We start from the raw sequence: 19,908 nt of genomic DNA, 5'->3' as shown, positions 1-19,908 counted from the left end.
ATGCTTGTTTTTTCACCTTCACAGGTGGATGTAGTTTTTAAAGAATGCTGATAGAAATCTGTAGGTGTTTATCTCGGTCTGAGGAGATTGGAGGCAAATACGTTATGTGGTCTTCCAGAGCTTGGCTGTAGACAATGGATCGTGTGGGTGTGTCCTGGATGGAAGCTGAAGGCATGTAGATAAGTATAGCAGTCAGTGGGTTTCTGATATAGGGTGGTGTTTATGTGACCATCATTTATTAAGCACAGTAGCGTCTAGGAAATGGACCGCTTGTGTGGATTGGTCTAGGCTGAGGTTGATGTTGGGATGGAAATTGTTAAAATCATGGTGGAATTCCTCCAGGGCTTCTTTTCCATGGGTCCAGATGATGAATATGTCATCAATATAGCGCAAATAGAGTAGGGCATTAGGGGACGAGAGCTAAGGAAGCGTTGTTCTAAGTCAGCCATAAAGATGTTGGCATACTGTGGGGCCATGCGGGTACGCATAGCAGTGCCGCTGACTTGAAGGTATATATTGTCCCCAAATGTGAAATAGTTGTGGGTGAGGACAAAGTCACAAAGTTCAGGCACCAGGTTAGCCATGATATTATCGGGGATACTATTCCTGATGGCTTGTATTCCATCTTTGTGTGGAATGTTGTTAGCTATTAAGCTAACAAGTGGGAGAAGAAAGAGCATGGAGCTTTCTTCACCATCAGATTCCCCGTTGCCTTCTTCACAGATTGAATAAACTTTACTTTGAGGGGTAATCCACAGAACACTCCATATCAAAGGTCTACCAGGCCATAAAAATGGGTGCTGAACCTCAAGTGTTAAGCACTTGAATCAACTGGTTCTTTACAATATTACTGTATTTTAAAAGTGTAGCATGAAGTTTTTTCTGAAAGCTAATGACACCAGTGATTAATATTGTGAAATGTGTGTATTGAAAATATATGAGGAAATCTGGATACTTAATATGTTTTAAAGTCTGTGGCCAAACAGGGAGAAAGAGGTTCCCATCCAGACAGGAGAGAAGGCAACTATTGACCTGTCTCCTATGTAAAAATTCAGCATGGTGGAATCAAAACAATGGAAGGTTCATTTACACACAGGAGGAAGCCCACAGGAAGGAAGAACAGCATGAGGTAATCCTGCCTCTTGAAACAAAGTCGCTGAATTGTGGAAGATATAAGCAAGGAGAGAAGTCATCTTTGGCTCCCATCACTAGACGGACACAACGGAACAGAGCTCTTGCAAGCTGAGAAAGATGGATCCTTCAATCAAGATAGAGCTGAAGTTCTTGGGAACAACTTCTTAGCATATGCACAACGTGCCTCAAGTGGCACATGACCAGGATTCACCACGAATTTGGTCCACTGGTTGGATCATTAGCTTCCCCGGCTCAGGACAAGTACTGATAGGGAGTGTGAAATGAACGCTGATCCATGCTTCCATCTGGGAACTGAACATAGGTGAGAAACCTGCTTAGGCAGAGATCTTTCACCTAGGAAGACAAGGGAAAACATCACCTTGTGCTTCTGTGGAAGGTTCTGACTGAAAGTCATTCATGGCTAGAAAGAAAACTGGGGAGAGAAACTATCAAAAACAAAGCCTGTATCTTGCTAGATTATGTTTTCAACTTTTATACGGGGTTTCACTTTTCTTTGCTTGTAAATCTTTCTGTCTCTCATACATGAATTCACTGAAAAGCCTATCTTCTTTTGTTAATAGACTTGTTTTACTGTTAATATAAACCAACTCAGTGCTATGTTTAAATGGAAGGGTGTATCTACCTCAGTTAAGATAACAAGCTATAATGTGCTTTTGTCTCTTTAGAGAAACATCAAAACCTTACTATTTCTCTGAACTATCCAGGAAAGGGGTGGATATGACAGAGCACATAGGTTTGGAAAAATTTGGAACTGGGAGTTTGTTGAGGGTCACTCTGCGAATAGTAACCCAGGCTGGTGGAAGAGAGTTGGGCAGTAGACAGGCTGCTGGGGTCAGCTGCTGAACAAGGGCAGTCTACCGCACCCACTCAGGTGTGACCTGCATGTTTGGCATATTTGTAGATTGATTGTGAGCATTCCAGGCTGGGAGCTACAGCAGCAAAGCATCTGAGGAATCCAGGGCTTCAGGGCAGGTGAGAATCCCTCGTTGGTCTGGATTGCACCCCAAACCCCCTTACATCTCCATGAGCCTATTCATGAGGGTAAAGATAAGCATAGGTGGAAGTGCTTTGAGGATCAGTTTTTCTCAAACACTGTAATAACAAAAAATTATCCACAGCACATGCTTTGCTTTATTTAATTATTTGTAAAAAAAAAAAAAAAAAAAAATCACAAAACACAGACACAAGAAGCCTGCACAATATTGTTAAAAGAAATACATAAGAGTTCGGGCTAAAAATACCAATCACCTGCTGAATAGAAACTGTATGGAATTAGAAATGTCAGTTTTATTTATTACGTATTGTTTATATAATCATTTGTACCAAGGTCATTGGCAGCCTTCAATATATAAATGTGAATCCAAGAGTTTATACCCAAGTGATAACATTTTCTTCTAAACAGTTCTACTATTTGAGCCTCAACATTTATCAAAATAAAAAAATCTTGTAATCTAAAAGTGAGATTAACTCAAAATAGACAACCTCCCAGAGCTGAATAGACAGAGAATCACTTTTATAGAGATTTGCAGCCTGCATAGCAGAGTCTGGGACTTGATGGACCAAAGCAGAGTGTAGCATCCAGCAGTACAGATGGTCAGGATTTTTCTTCTCTATCATGAACAATATCATTAGAATTTGGGGGTTTTCCCCAGCAAGATCCACAATTGCTAGCTGGGTGAGGGGTTTCAGTAAAACACTGAAAAAATTCCTATGGCATTTTACATGAAAGAATAAAGTTTAAGATGCCTATAACAGACAACAACATTTGCTAAATTTATGGCAGCAAAAATGGAGGAAATTAAACACAATTCTGTATTTTAAATAACATTCAAACATAGCTGAAAGATATACAGTGAACTAACATGGATTAATTATCCTCAAATCACAAGGCAAGATGTTAATGCCTCTGAAACAGGAATTCAGTATAATGACAAGAATGACGACTTCAGTAACCCATTAAAAAAAAATCTCAGTCAAGATTAGCATACAGTTATCCTAACTATACGTTTTGTTAGAGAGAAAGAAGTCTTGTGGTTAAGACACTGGACGTCAAGTCGGAAGATGTTGGTTCAGTTTCCAGTTCTGCCACAAACTTTCTCTGACCTTGGGCAAGTGATTTTGATGGTTAACTCCCACTGAAGTCAATAGGAGAAGGATGCCTAAATCCCTCTGAAAAGCTGGGCCATAATCTTCTATGCCTCATTTTCCTATTGTTTACAGATGGGAATAATAATTGCTTCTTTATCCCTTGCTTATTCAGATTTTATGTTATTTGGAAAAGTGACATAGGATATCTATGTACAGCACCTAGCATAGTAGGGCTCCCACTTCTATTATAGCTTCTATACACTACCCGAAGAGAAGCTTTATAATTACTTATACATTTCTTTTGCTAATTATCACTTTCCTAACAGTATTAATATTACTTTATCAACTTCAGAATCAGAGAAAGTTCCAAAACAAGTTGCCACCATTCACTCAACTAAACTCCCAATGATCTATTTTGGTTTTCAGAGAAAATTATCTCTGCTTTGAAATCTATCAAAATTATTCCAGTATACTCACAATCAAGAGATTTTTAGCTCAGACTATCATATTTATAAATCGCAGTATCTTCAAAATCAAGTTAATTTTTTTTATTACAGTACAAATGGGTATTTTGACAACTGTCTAAAGAAAAAGAAATTGCTGTGCAATTCATTATCCTCTTTTCAGCCATGGATATATAATTTCCTGCAGTAAAATGTTTTAACCTAATAAATAACTACTAAGGTCTGTGATGAGTGTCCATGACACAAGACTGGAAGGAGTGAAGGTGGCCAGGTAGGCCTATTAACTCCATAGACTGCACCTCGAGGGAGATCCAGGAAGCAGGGAATGGATTGCAAGAAGGTTCAGCTGGGCAGGAACAGGTGGGGCCTATAAAGCCAGGAAGATGGCAACAGACAGGGGCTGCCACTGGGAAAGGGCAGTCACTCCCCGGGAAAAGGAAAGAGGAGTTGGAGCTGGTATACCCAGAGCAAGGAGGGAAAAAAGGAGTTATAGGAAGCATTCCAAGGAAGGAGCAGTGATGGCTGGGAGAGGATAGCCAAGAACTTGCGTAGGGTTCCTGGACTGGAACCCAGAGAAGTTGGCAGGCCCAGGTTCCCCTACCAGCCACCAAGGGCATGGCATAGATGGGTGGGGCAGTGAACAGGAAGGCTGCCTGCCCAACAGAGAATTGAAGGACTGTATCCTGGAAGAGGAGGAGGAATGCTGAGTGACCTGGCTGGAAGGCTGAGTCATGAAGGGGACACTGGGATTCCAGAGAGTGAGAGGGGGGCTACAGACCACAGTGAGAGATGAGGGGACAACATACAACAACAGGAAGGGGCATCACCTTGAGAGCTAATCCCCACTGTGACCAAGAAGAGGCACCAGACAAGTGCTAAGTGGTGTGTCCCGTCAAAAGGTCATATTAATACAATCAAAGAATGCAACCAACTATCTAAACCTGACAGATGCAAAGTTTTATTAAGAAATGAAGAATCATGAAAAAATGCATCTTCAAAATGACTTCAGCTATAACCCAACAGATAAGTATTTCATCCAATGCTTTTAATCTAGCAACATAAAGACCTAATAAGGAAGGCACTGAAGATACAGTGTATGTTATAGCAATCAATTTAAGATATAATAGTAAATCATTACATTCAGCTATATTTTATTAAATAAACTAGGGAAAGATAAATCAAAATCAGAAGAGATATTTGTTAAATAGAAGAATTGCCAGAGTGAAAACTCTCATTATAGCAATGGTATATAGTGTAGTTTTAAAATCTAGATAACTATTCAATCTGAACTGCTGTCTAAAAACTGAGAGACCAGGTGAGTGAGGTAATATCTTTTATTGGACAAACTTCACCGTCAGAAGTTTCAGAATGACTGCAAACCTCAGAGCAATCAAAATAAAATGAAAACTCTGATTCTTTGACCTAGCCTCTGTAATGTTCTGCTAGGGTTCCCAGAATTGTGAGTTACTGTGTCATCCCTCTCAGTCAGCAAGTGAGAGTTTTGCTCCTGTTAACTGTGTGACAACTCCCTGACACACCAGCTTGACTGCCTTGCCAGCAAACTCTTCAGGACTTTGCCGGTCCAAACCTTGCCTTGCAGGTAACAAACAGTGAATACCCACTCCCAAGATGTCTCCCTGCAGTGACCAGTCCTCTCACTGAACATTTACAGAAGTTAAGTTTGTTGCTCCTTTAAAGAGACAATCCACAGCAGCCCATTAATTTAACTGGGGTTTGACAAACACTTATTTCAATCACAGCACCTAATAGGTTTATAATAAAAGTAAAACAAGTTTAACAAAAAGGCATAGCATAAAGTGATACCAAATATAAGGAATAAAGATAGAAAAGGTTACAAGCAAATGAGAGTAAAAACACACTTCTAAAACTTAATTTCAGTAAGTTACAATCTTTGCTGAAGCAGGTTTCTCATCTAAATGCAGTTCCCAGAGACTTCAACCCCCTTTGTCGAAGGATCCAACATTCTGTGATTTCAAGAGCTCTGGCCCCTTAATTCCCCCAAGTGATGGATACCAAAATGGCTCTCTGTTTCTGTTTGTATCTCCCAAATTTCAGTGATCCTGTTACAAGAAGCAGGTGGGCTTTCTGCTGTTCCTCCCTTCTTGTTGACTTCCCATTTCCCTGCTGATTCATATGTAAATGAGGCATACATTGTTTTCATTTTATAATCCTTAATTTACATTGTAGACCCCTAGGTAGAGCTACTATCCCTACTTTCTGGGGGAAAAGCTCTTTCTCCCTGTGTTTGGTCACAGATTTTAAAGAATAATATCAGTCAGTATCTATAATTCTTCATGTAGTGTTAACACATACATTTCACAATGTGTCACAGGCTTTCATAAAAGACCTTACTCAATACACTTTTATAATGCAGTAATATTGTTTACAAGCAGTTGATTCAATTGCTTATCATTTGAGTTCAGACCCCCATTTTTATAGACAGTAACCCTTTGACATGCCTTTTAGCTTTGTTTACCTAATATGTAAATATACATTCATTGTTTCTACCTTATGACCAGGCTAAGGAGACAAGCAAATACACATTGCTTAGTCTAAGGCAGACTGGACTTATGCATTGCTTGTCATACACATTTTAAGAACATAATTCTAACATAAATCCATAACTTTGTACACACCCTATACCCACATAATGCAAAAATATTAATGATCAATTAGCTATTTATTTCTCAATGATATATACCCAAAAGGTAGCATGTAATATATCATGAAAACAGTGTATTAGATGTAGTAAGTATGTCAGATTTGACAAGAGTTGTTGACACAAAGTAATGAACCACCAGTGGGCTTCTGTGTCACATCTTCCCACAATATCACCATAGAAAGTTTAATCAAGTCCAGGCCCTGATGACTGACATAAGTGTCTCTTCATTCATTTTGGGATGCACTCAGTGTTATGAATGTCATAAGAACAAGAGAGAGGTATATAAAAGCAATCACCTCTTGATGCTTTCATCTCTCAACTAGGATTTTGTTTTTGTAGGTTCCCCCTTTGGGAAAGGAATATGATAAAAGTGTGGACTATTGCTCTATAGCTACATAAAGATATTGTGGTATTCTTCTGCATCTGCATAAAGTAATTTAGGTGATTCCTGATCACATTGCACCACTAGTTCTCCTAACTAGAAACCTTTCAATTTAAATAAAATCATCATAAATAAAAGAGGAAAATTACGTATTTCCCTTTTTACACAATATGAGTATCCAATTTTGTTGTCAGAGAACTGGAGAATACTTGATCTTCATTTTTCTCTCCCCAAGGGATTCTCATAACTTTAAAGTAGCAGTAAGAAAGCATTCAAGAAGTTCAGACATAGAACAAACAATCTCAAGTCTAAAGGAACCAAAATCTTATCTGTTTCCTAAAAAAGTTAAAAAGACTACAACTCGTTAAAAGACACATTACAGTATGTGCCAAAAATATATGAACTTCTCATACCTCAGGACATTCTCAATGCTACTGCAACTATTGACAACAACCTTTAGTATAATAAACTAAGTAATTCACTTGGAAAATTAAAATGGTTTAGCAATGCTAATACATGTTTGCAGCAGAATGTTTTAATATCCCTAGTAATATTCCTTTCATTAAACATTATTCTTTGCATAATCTTTCATGCTAAATGATTACACAGAGCATTTTGGATTTCTTAGCAATCTACTTGTCTTTTGGATCCCTCACCCACACCACTATCCAGCTAAGGACATTCAACAACAGGGTTGGGCCAACTTTTTGGCCCGAGGGCCACATCTGGTTATGGAAATTGTATGGTGGGACATGAATGCTCACAAAATTGGGAGCTGTGGTGTGGGACGGGATGAGGGCTCCATCTAGGCGTGCAGGCTCTGGTTTGGGGCCAGAAATGAGGAGTTAAGGGTGCAGGAGGGTACTCTGGGCTGTGACTGAGGGGTTCAAAGGGCAGGAGGGGGATCAGGGCTGGGGTACAGGGTTGGGGCACAGGCTTCAGGCGGCACTTACCTCAAGCAGCTCCCAGAAGCAGTGGCATGTCCCCCCTCTGGCTCCTACACAAAGGCGCAGCCAGGCGTCTCTGTGCACTGCCCTGTCCTCCCAGCCAATGGGAGCTCCAGGGGCAGCGCTTAGGACAGGGGAAGCATGCAGGGCCCCCTGGCTGCCCCTACACATAGAAGCTGGAGGGGCGATAAGCCGCTGCTTCCAAAAGCCTCACGGAGCAGGACAAGCCCCGGACCCCTCTCCCCGGCGGGAGCTCGAGGGCTGAATTCAGACTTCCAGAGGGCTGAATGTGGCCCCTGGGCCGTAGTTTGCCCACCCCTGCCATTCAACAACTTAGGGATAAATTTACAAAGGTATTTAAGTGCCTCAACAGGCAGAGAGCTGCCTAGCGGGATTTTCAAAAGCACCTAAGGAGGTTAGTTGTCTAACTATTGTTGGGCTCCTACTTGACTGAGGCACTTTTGAAAATTTCACTAGGCATCTATCTGCATTTTTCAGTGCCTAAATGCCTTTGTACATCTGGACTTAAGTACTTGTTCCCGTGCGATATAAGGGGAACCCTTCTGCTCGCTGGAACCTAGTTAAGGAAGAAGTCTCAGAGTCTGCAAGACAGGGGGAGTTCATGGAGCTTGACTCCATTACAGCCACACTTCAAAGCAGATGGAAGTGAGATAAGGTAGTGGCTCTCAACCAGGGGTCCGGGGCCCCCTACAGGTCTTGAGTAGGTTTCAGGGGGAGCTCCAAGCAGGGCCAGCATTAGATTCACTTGGGCCCAAGGCTGAAAGCCAAAGTCCCACTGCATGGCGCTGAACCCCAGGTCCCTGAGCCCCACCACACGGGACTGAAACTGAAGCCTGAACAATGTAGCTTTGTGGGGGCTCCTGTGGCATGGGCCCCCCAAGCAATTGCTCTGCTTTTTACCCCCTAACACCAGCCCTGGCTTTTTTATGCAGAAAACCAGTTATTGTGGCACAGGTGGGGTGTGGAGTTTTATAGCATGTTGGGAGGGCAGGGGGTTGAGAAAGGGGATCCCAAAGCTGGTGGGAAGTCACAGGAACAAATAGGTCCCAGGGCCAAAACACCCTGCCTTTTAAAAGGAGGGAGGTTACCCTCTCTCCATTATGGGGAAAACTCCACAAATTTAACATTGCAGCACTGTCTCCCCTGCCACACCCTGGTAATGAACAAATGTGGTTAGATTAACATGAGCAAGGATGAGGAACTGAATCCTGAGGCATAATCAGTAACAGCATCCATCCTGCTCAGGGTGTTTGGCCAATGAATCCTTATAGGTGGTACGCCTACAGAGCATGCCGCCACCTTGGCCATGGAGAAAGGATACAAAAGCTTGGTCTTTACCTTACCTTACCTGCCTATGGAAGCTAATCAAGGACTTCACCCTTCATTTTTATATTTTATTTTCCCATACAACATTCTAGCCCATGTGTTTGGTTAATGTATGAAAAATTCCGCATTTGTTAACAATTTAACATTAAATAAAGTTACTGGTTTATCCAGGGACTGAAGGAACTGTTGATAAGTAGCATTTATTCAGAATCAGTAAAACAGATAGTAATGCTTACCTACTTCATGGGAGTGTTGTGAGAATTAGTTATCTTTTGGAAAGCACTTTGAAGATTAAAAGTCCTACATAAGTACTAAATACTATTATTGTTGTCAAAATTATCAAAATCTTTAAATATGTCTCTGTCAAAACAAGATCTATTTCTAAAGAACCCAAGTAGACCCAATTATGATTCAAGATCAAAAGAAGCAGGCAACCACTAAAGCAGATGACATTTGGGAATTGTACAGAAAGTCAGGCATTTTAGAGGAATTCACTGCTACCATAAAAAGCTTGACTTTTTTTTGTCAGGCCTGTAGAGCACTGCCACCAGTCCACTCTCAACCACATTAAAAAAAAAAAAAAAAACAAAAAAAAAACACACATTTGGCCTGTTCTCCCAAAAAGTACTTCTAACTCTTGTCCCCTGTGATAACACCCCACTGTGCTTTAGCATGAGTAAGCATTAATACAATCTCAACTTTTATAAATAAATCAGATAACTAAGTGTCACTGAAAACAGAGAATCTCAGTTTTCTGGGGGCTCTGAGGAAGCATAAATAACCTGTGAGCTTTAGCAAAAAATCACTATCAAGGTTACAGCCTCAGTGATCGGTTTACAGACATTTACACTGGTTTATATTTTTATGGATACCTTTGCAAGTGAAAGAGATAGCAACCTGATATTTTTACCATCAGAAATGTAATATTCAAGGTAAATCTGCTATTGTAGCTATCCAAATATTCTCTTTAGAGAGAGTAAAATGATAGGCAGAAATGCTGGGACAAGTTGAAAACAAAAAATGCCTTTTGTGACTGTCTGTTATCTAAAGATAGATCCCTAAAATTTCTCTTTGACATCTAACACCACATGTCCAACTTCCTAAAGACTTGACCCAAAATCCATTGAAGTCAATTAAAAGACTTCCATTGCTTTCAATAGGCTGTGCATCAGACCCTAAGAGTCTAAACCATTGACCCCTTGCTCAGGAGAATGGAACACAGAATTAAACAGAGATGCTGTATTTCTACTATACAGAAGACCCAGGCAACAGACACTGCCACTGACCATGCCCCCTCCCTGGCCCACAATTCTCTCTAAGCCTTCCTGCAGAGAAAGGATGCAGAAGCTTGTCCCTGTGGCACTCAGGAAGGTGTGAACTTTGAAACCTCTAAACCACCTCAATTTTAATTAGTATGGAATTCCTATACAACGTACTAGAAGGAATGGAATGCAAGAGGATAGTTAGATTGTTTAGTAGTAAGAAAAAAGAAAATACGAGTTCAAGGAAAAAAGTATTAAAACATTTTAATTTGACCATATAAAGACTGCATGTATTCTAAAATTACAGAACAAAGTTGACAACATTCTGTATTCTACTAATGATACACAGTACAATGATATTATTTTTGCTATAACAACACTACTCAGATAATGGGAGGTTCTATACTTAACACACAGGTGTCAAATGTATTGCTCAGTGAGGACTAAATATGATTTTCAGTTTGTCTTTTCTTATCTCCTCCTTTTTAGGCAGCTGTATTGTCCCTCCCTCTCTCTTTTCTGTCTCCCTCATTACTTTCACTCCTTTTGTTTTCTTCATTTTGATACTTTTCCATCTCCAGGTTTTGTGCCTTTTTTTCTCTTCTCCCATTTCATCCTTTTTCTGATGTCTGCAGAGACAGCAGTAGCACTTCACATAGGAGAGGGAGACAGAGTAGCACACCAGTCTATTTCTATGCCTCTGCACTTCATGCTGAGGCAAATTACATCACTTTCTCTTTATACCAAATTCTTTACACATGACTACAATCATACAATCCTAGACAATTCCCCTGCGCTCTCCTGGCTCCGTGTGCAAAGTGATATGCCACTGCAGCATTGTTTCCTCTGTTGCTAGGGGGCTAGACTACAGTATATTGTTAAATTGACACGTGTGCTGGATAAATACATCAATTGGACAGCACGTGGCCCCACAACTGGCATCTGACACTCTTGATTTAATAGTTATTTTCCTGAGTGAGTGATACAGTCAGAACTTGGATCAAACAACATAGAAAAATTGGAGGGCTATATCTCCCCAAATTATGGGCTGTCTTAGAGGAAAGACTGCCTCTGCAACAGTCATTAAGGGGAGTGACAGCTCCACAACATTGTATATAACCCACCACACTGGTGATAAGGAACTTCATAAATCCTGAGATCTGAACACTAGCTGCTAAGTAGCTGTAAGCCTCTGGTAGAAGGCAGTACTTCTCAATGGGGAAAAATATGTCATTAATCCTCAAGGGAATAACAATGATTTTAAGACAGGCCTTTGATTTTACAACTGAAAATTCTGTCTATTTGAGCAGAACAACAATATTATTTTCTCCTACAGGCATATACCATTGTTTCCCCCATTCATATTCTTTTAGGGAACATCTTCTTTCCCATCCTCTGACCACACCACCCAATCTGATTTCTTTCTTTGGCGAGTGTGAAATTCCTTTGATTCTTCTCCACTAAAGAAAGATAGATTAAAGAAGCCAGGTCCCAGGTGACAAATTGAAACAAGATAAAGATCTCTCTTATTCATCCTGAGCTATTCAAATGTCTTTTTTGTAGACTGTTTCTGAACTTTTGCCCTGAACTTTTTGTACTTGGTCCTTTGTTCTTAGAATACCCAAGTTTCAGGGAAATGCATAGGCACTTCATTTAGGTTTTATATATTTTCATCTTTTTCTTCAGTAACTCATTAGGTTATAGAAGGTGTTTCTTCAACATTTTTCCCTCATGGTAATAGGGAATTCAACAATCTTTTCACATATTTCTACAAGACATTTTTCCTCCCGTCTCCCCCCACACATACTAGGGATCATAACAAACTGGGAAATATCTGTGATATTTCTGATTAATTTGCCTCTGTATGTTTGTTTGACAGGTTACTAGCAATGGAGTTATATAAAAAGGGATGGTTAAAGTAACCAAGCAGGAAAGGCAAAATAATGACACCACAATAGTCCTGGAGAAAACCATGGGGAAGATGTTTATTGGGCAATATCCTCTACCAGGCTCCGGACAAGCTGAGAATGGTTTACTCTTCCCAAGGCTAAGGCTATAATAAAGAGAATTCTAAACATTAGAGAACGCCAGGCCTAGAACGTGTGGGGGTTGACTGAGGGTATGTCTACACTGCAATTAGACACCCATGGCTGGCCCATGCCAGCTAATAAGACTCACAGGGCTTGGGCTAAGGGGCTGTTTAATTGCTGTGTAGATGTTCAGATTCAGGCTGCAGACAAGCTCTGGGGCCATCCCACTTTGCAAGATCCTAGAACCTGGACTCTTGCCCAAGTGTTTATATCACAGTTCAACAGCTCCTTAGCCCGAACTTAAGTCAGCTGGCATGGGCCAGCCAAAGGTTTTTAATTGCAGCGTAGACATACCCTGAGTGACCAGAGTGTCAGTGAAAGCTGACTGGCTGGCAAGGAGACAAAGGTAGAGACAGAGGCAGGAAACCAGCAGGGGCAGTTTGGTGGAGGTAACTGGGCTGACTGAAATGCACAAAAGCTTTTAAGGAACGATTAAAGATTAAGTAAAAGGGGATGTGTATATAAACCTTTACTGTTTTTACCCTTTGCTCTATGTGCTCAGTACCTTTGGGGGATCAATAAATAATGCTTTGTTTTGAAGAAGCCATTTTTGAGTCACTTTAACCACCATGCTGGCCACAGGTCCCTGGAGGGAATGGATTGACAGATAACACTTAGTTGGGCCTGTCACATTAACACAACTGGTAAACAGGGGGTTGCAGCCCAGAGACCCAGTCTAAGCGTGGTTGGACCGCATGGTTCCACCCACAGTGAGGCGCAGGAAGCCAAGCATATCACCCAAGGGGTGCACTCAAGAAGTGCTAACAGGGATCTAAGCAACAGAGATATTAAAGGTGTGTCTGTGTGTGTGTGTGTGTGTGTGTGTGTGTGATTATGTCTATTTCAAGATTAGCAAGCCCCAAGAGGTAAGCCGTATTATGGGAACAGCACAAGCTTGCTTGGGTTTTACAGCCCTCAACTGATGCCAGGATTTAAAATGACAGGTAATGCACAATGCTGAAAATAAATAGTCAATATTCTCCTCAAATAAACAGAATTACCTTTTCTTAAAATCAAAGTCAATCTGCTTTTAGTACCCTACTCAGAGCTGACTAATCTAAGTAGCCAAAACAACAGAAGATACTTAAACTACATAACAAACAATAAAAATCAGTGAACAGCATATCAGTGCCATTTCCTATAACTTCAAAGACTGTTTGATTGCTAATCAGAGAGTAAAATGGCAGATATTTAGTTGATTAAAAGAGATGCTTCAAACAATACATTTCAAGTTATCACAGAATCATGGCAATTAGAGATGGAAAGGACTCATTAAGACATCTTGAGCATATTCTGTTGCTTTTCCAAAGCCAAATTACTGCAGCTACCTTTTAATGAAATCTGCGTTTATCACCTTCTCTTCCCATTTCACAGAAAATTTCAGTAGAAATAGTGCTTTAGCATTTGATTTAATTGAGCAGCTACTGATTAGCTTCTCAGAGATGGAGTATCTGCTGATTATGGGGAAAGCACACAGTACACTGATTATAATTTCTGAATATACTAGGCTGAGAGTAACAGGGATTATAAATAAGAAGGCTAATTTGAGGCAAAATATGCCAGTTTCTTAAAGCTTTACAATACTTTATTGGCTAAATATAATATTCATGAATGAATGTATTATTCACGTTAATCAGTAATGTGACTATACACAACTGATTTCTTTAAGTATTAGAGGGATAGCCATGTTAGTCTGGATCTGTAAAAGCAGCAGAGAGTCCTGTGGCACCTTATAGACTAACAGATGTATTGGAGCATGAGCTTTCGAGGGTGAATACCCACTTCGTCAGATGCATGTATTTCTTTAAAATACTCAAACACAATGTAAAGGTTAAAACCATAAAAAGATAATTTTCTATTCAAGAAAGTATTACAAAAATAACTTCACAATTTTAGGGGTAAATATGATCTAAATATGGCTAAGTCACACAAAGTCTAAAATGGATGAACCCCCTCCAGGGTAAAAGGTCCAAACTGACCTATCCCTGTGCCTTTGTTCAAGTCTTTAGCCCTGTCTCTAGGCTCAGACCTCACCTTCTTCTGGGCTAGCTTTAAGTCTGTGCCTGCCCTGATACAGAGCACTGTCTCCAGAGCTTTCTCCCTGGAGATTCTTCACCTTCTTATTGCCCCAACACTCCAGAAAGTCACTCCTTCACTTCAGTCCCCTTCCACTGGTAAAGTTCAACAAATGGTTGGCCCTCTGCAGGTTCTTCAGCCCCGTGCTTGGGCTTCTATTCCAGCCCTCTGCTTGGGCTTCTACATACATAAAATGTATCCCTTTCTCAGGGCTTTGGGCTTCTTCACCAGTGGGGGAACCTGGACTCACCCACTACTCTAGGTCCCAACCTAGGGACCTTGCAGATATCATCCACATGCTGCTTTCCTTAATAGTTGCTGCTACTGCATTCCCTGGGCTGCTTTCCACTCTGTCCCATCACCTTCACCCAAGTTACCTTACAGTTACAGTCCTCGGGTTTTCTGTCTGTTCCTACTTGAACAGGGTCTCTCCCTGGCCTCCTCGCCTGGAGAATTTCACAACATTGCAGTCCTTCCTCATTCTTCTGGTCCCAGCCAGCAACTGACCTGCTCAGCCTTTGCAGCTACTTTTAACTGAGCCTGCTGGGCTCTGATTGGCTTCTTCCCTGCAGCCTTTCTAGGCAGGCCTGGCGGACCCACCTTTACTGCTCTTTTTCTAGGGCAGGATGTCATAGAACCACAAGGCCTCCAGCAGGGGACTTCAATGGATCCAGTACACCCTGTTACAGAGACTCTTTGCAGAATGGCATTTTAAACAAAATATTACTGAATAACAACTCCAATTATACAAGAAAATATCCATGAAAGCTATCACTTTAATTAGAAAAGAAATTCATTAAAGTGAACTAATTTCATTTCAAATAACAAACAGGTAGGTTATGAAAAAATTGCTGGATACCAAAGATTATAATAATATACTCCCAAGTAGGCAAAGAAAGGTAATAATCTTTTATAATTATACAAAATTACAATGGATTTTAAAGTTATGGGGCTTCACTCTCCCCTCCATAAAAAGAGATAATTACTCACCTTGTAATTATTTTTCTCTGAAGAGCTCATCCATGCAGGATTCTTATTCTTGGGCCTTGTGCAAGACAGATGGGAACTTCCTACACTCAGAGTTCTGGACCCTCCCTAACATCAGTAATAATGGAGGTCTCAGCCCACCTATCCTGTATACTTCAATTGTCTACTCAGAACAGGTTGGGAATTGGGTAAATTATTATTTAAACTTAGTGACTTTGTCACCCCAGTGGTATCTTTGATCAGCCAAGTAAGCTGACCCCTCCACTCCCATGAGGAGTAGGGTAAGTTATGCCTATCACCAACCATTTCATTAAAAGATGCAGCACTGAGGCCTGGCCAAAAGGCAAGACTCAAAATTAGTAGTGTAGTTCCCCTATGGCAGGGTTTCTCAAAACAGGGGTTGCCGCTTGTGTAGGGAAAGCCCCTGGCGGGCCTGGCCAGTGTGTTTATCTGCCCCATCCGCAGGTCCGGCCGATCACAGCTCCCACTGGCCGCGGTTTCCTGCTTTGGGCCAATGGGAGCTGCTGGAAGTGGCGTGGGCTGAGGGACTTACTGGTTGCCAGTTCCAGCAGCTCCCATTGGTCCAAAGCAGCAAACCGCGGCCAGTGGGAGCTGTGATCGGCCGGACCTGCAGATGGGGCAGATAAACACACTGGCCAGGCCCGCCAGGGGCTGTCCCTTCACAAGTGGCGACCCCTGTTTGAGAAACCCCGCCCAATGGCAAACCTTCCTTTATTTTTGAATACCCTTAATCAGGCAGCTGCAGAGCACCTAGCCAGAAAATTTCTCCTAAAAGATCACTGAAGGCTCCCACGGTAACCAGTAACTATTTGGGGAGTAAATATTGATTCAGTTCCCTGTGACCTAAGGTGTTGCCAGATGCTTCTTTCTTTTTTCTTTACTATCAGGATATAACATCCTTTCCTTTCTTGCCTAGAAGCACAAGCTTAATAGCTTTTTTGGACATTAGGAATAGATTTCCTGCAACTTCTCTTCCTGATATCCAGAGGTGGAGAAAAATCTTGATTATTTTTGAAAACTTGATTTTTGCAGTCCCACAGAGCAATTCCTAGGACTCTCATGTACAGGGGGATGAGGGCACATATCAGGGTAAAAGGATCTTAAATCTGCTCTGACAGGGATGTCCTGGCAAGCTACAGAAAGTGGTTGGCTGCCTATCTGCCCTAGTTGTATGCAGTGTTTTTGTAGCAATGCTGGTCCCAGGATATTACAGAGACAAGATGAGTGAGGGAATATATTTTATTGGACCAACTTTTGTTGGTGAGAGAGACAAGCGGTGTAAGCTTGAAAGTGTATCTCTCCCACTAATAAAAGATATTCTCTCACCTTCTCTCTCCTATATCCCCTAGAACATTTCAAAAACTTTTTGGTTTTTGGTACATACTGAAAAGCCATTGGCTTCTGCTACTGTGAATGAGTATCCTGGGCAATGTGGGTATTGGCCTCCCTTGAAATCAAGTGTCAAGGCACAAGCCACCTTTCTAAGCGGTAGCACCTTTCCCTTCCCTCCCTTGAGGAGGGGGCCTAAGGGACAGGATACAAGCCCAAGAGAACAGGGTGTCATGTTATCTCTTTAGATTTCTATAAAAGCCTGCAGCTCAAAACAAGCGCTCTCATTGATAAGGCAAGTCATTAGGTTTTTCTCTCGATCTCCAGGGATGAGACTACAGCCGCTCATCCCTCGTAGGAGTCACTACCAAGACAGCAGATCTCATTATCGTATCAACTACATCAAACGCTGCCCTCATCTGATGACAGGACAAATCAACACCCTCATGCACTTACCTTTTAAGTTACTGCAGAAAGGATCCGACCAGGACAGACACCTATTCCTAAAGCTCAACCTGTACTTTGGCTATGACTCAAAAGATTGCCTCCAACCTTTGTCCAATCTTTGAATCCCAGCACTGAAGCACAGGGTTCTGGGGGGTGGTGCCATATGCTCAGCCTTCCTTTGCTTTGACATGGTTGTCCAGACTACTAAATTCTTGCAGGGGAAGGTGAGCAATCACCAACATTACAGAGGAGCACTTATTACTCTTGTTCAAACAGGGCTAGCTGAGACAGGGGTATATAACACCTTCTTCACCAGCCGGTGCCAGGGCACAGCAACTCTACTGGAGAGGGGATTCCAGTAGTCAAATTAAAGCCTCAGAGCAATGACTAAGGCTTTGAAAACACTGAAACAAAAGTCAGTAAGGTCAGCAAACTAAAAAGCAAATTAAAGTGACTGGACCTGATTGGCAGATAGGAATGGCCAATTCCTGTCTGTTTTGGGATGAAGAGCCACAACAGAAAGCTGGAGACAAAGCTCCTACAGTAAACTCTTTCTCTAACTGCAGACAAGAAAGAACTATTTGGAAGCTTCCAAAAGCAGCATTTAGACCACTATATGATGGAACTACCAGTTGGAGGATGGCAAATGTAGCTCATGCCCCAACCCATGAGAGCTGCTCTAGGAACCAAAAACCTTTAGACCTTGGGAAGTTCCAAGGAACTTGTAGAACAAAAGGCCACGAGTGAGAATTTTGCACAGATGTTATCTTGAGTAGTTTAGATTATTTTAGAATTCTTCCCCTGGTCACACCACCTGCAACCATAATGACCCAAATGAAAAAACAAAACACACAACAATGATTTTTAAATTGCTGATAAGTCTATTTCAATTACGCCTCTCAGCACAATGAAAAACACTTCATTAGGTTCAGGTGATGTAATTAGCATAATGTTTATTTACTGTGGTTGTACATTTCATATAGTTTGCTGCACACAAACAGTATGTACATAAATCTTAACGCATAACTAAAAGCAGTAGTGTCAGGAAAATCATTACTTGCAAAATAAAAAACAATCAAAACCAAACTATTAGTAAAATACTAACATTCAGAGATAGAATGAGGCTGTGTGGACCAATCTGTTTTCATACACACAACATTATGGTACACGGAATTCATTTAATTTTAAACATTATCCAACTCAATGGCTATAAAAATATGATTTCATGCTCTTAACTCACCAACAATCTCACTTGGCTCCTTGTTGTAAAGCTTTTTGTTCCAGTAAAGGAGTCTGAGGAAAGGAAAGGAGACCAGAAGAACAAGACAAATTCCAACAAACATATGTCCTGTAAATGCTGCAAAATCCAAACCCTAGGAATAAAAATACAATCATAAATTACAGATCAGTTATTTTCCCACATTACCTGAAAAAGTATTTGTCATTGTGTACTTTACAATTCAGTGCTTATATAAACTTCACAAAGCAGGCAATAGGTAATTTCCAAGCATAGCAAATTTTGTGCTTCCACAGTCTCAGGGAAATTATTATTAAATAAATTTCATGCCAACCAAACCAACTCAAAAATATTCCATTAAATTTCACTATATCAAAATAGTTTTTATATATTTACACACTAATTACCAGTTCCTGGCTCCACTGATGACAATATGAGTTTTTGCATCCATTTTACTCAAACCAAGACTTGTCCTAAATTCTATAATATGCTATTACAGCAAAAGCATTATCTAGCAATTAGAACACATTTTGCAATATTTTTTCTTCAATTTAGTATTTGTTCAAGTTCCTTTATACTTCCTGTATGATGGAGGCTTAAAATGGGGTCAAACGCAGAATTCAAATATATATATATGTAATGTTCAATATTTGGGGTGGGCTGTTCCAAAGTTCTTAGTGCTGATCTAGCTCTGCTCCCATTAAAGTCAAAGGTAAAACTCCATTTCCTTAAATGGAAGGAGAGTTGAGCCAATTCAGTGTGCTTTTGAAAACCTCATCCATCATTTCTTACCAAAAAAAAATTCAAGATTTGTCCCCTATCTATATTATATTGCTTTAACGTTAATAAAGGTCCTAATGACAAAGAGTTTCAACTCTAGATATTAGAGATATATTGATAGCAAGGTTACCTCTGGTATCCACAACAAGAGTTCTCTCAACAGAAAATACCCACAGAGCCAGATTTGGGAGGAAGTTTTTTTTTATTATTATTTATGAAGGCACTGGACTACTCGCAAGAGATCCGGGTTCAATTCCCATCTCTCCCACAGACTCGCTCTGTGAAGTCATTTAAGTTTTCTGTGCCTCAGCCTCAGTTAAAGCATCTTGCTGCTGTTGTAATGCAAATACTACATAATAATAACAACAACATTTCCGTGCAGAATCAGGGGCTGTTTACATCCTGAATTTTAAGACAGCTTGGACTTGCTACCGGAAATACACATTGTTAGGCTGCACCATACTCCCTATTGAAAGCATCTATGTGGAAAGCTCTCAGTATATATGATGCGGAAACATCCAGAGCAAACAAGACAGAGGGCCTCCCACCCAAACCCTTTCATCTTTTCAGAACAGATTGTATAAGTCAATCCTGTAAATGCTCATAAAGGATG

General features: G+C 40.7%; 1 protein-coding gene across 1 annotated transcript in view; it reads right to left on the bottom strand.

Annotated features, from left to right (window-relative positions):
• The window catches only part of OCA2 (OCA2 melanosomal transmembrane protein), a 313,569-nt gene that overhangs the window by 147,664 nt on the left and 145,997 nt on the right, over nucleotides 1-19,908 (bottom strand). Inside the window, exon 14 of the mRNA XM_032768621.1 lies at nucleotides 18,519-18,651. Coding sequence (XP_032624512.1) covers nucleotides 18,519-18,651 — 133 coding nt within the window. The remainder of the gene's footprint in view (nucleotides 1-18,518; nucleotides 18,652-19,908) is intronic.

This window comes from Chelonoidis abingdonii, chromosome 1, assembly GCF_003597395.2.
Source record: "Chelonoidis abingdonii isolate Lonesome George chromosome 1, CheloAbing_2.0, whole genome shotgun sequence".
Taxonomy (NCBI): Eukaryota; Metazoa; Chordata; order Testudines; family Testudinidae; genus Chelonoidis; species Chelonoidis abingdonii.
Note: the sequence above shows the minus strand (reverse complement) of the source record. Positions and strands in the feature narration are given on the sequence as shown.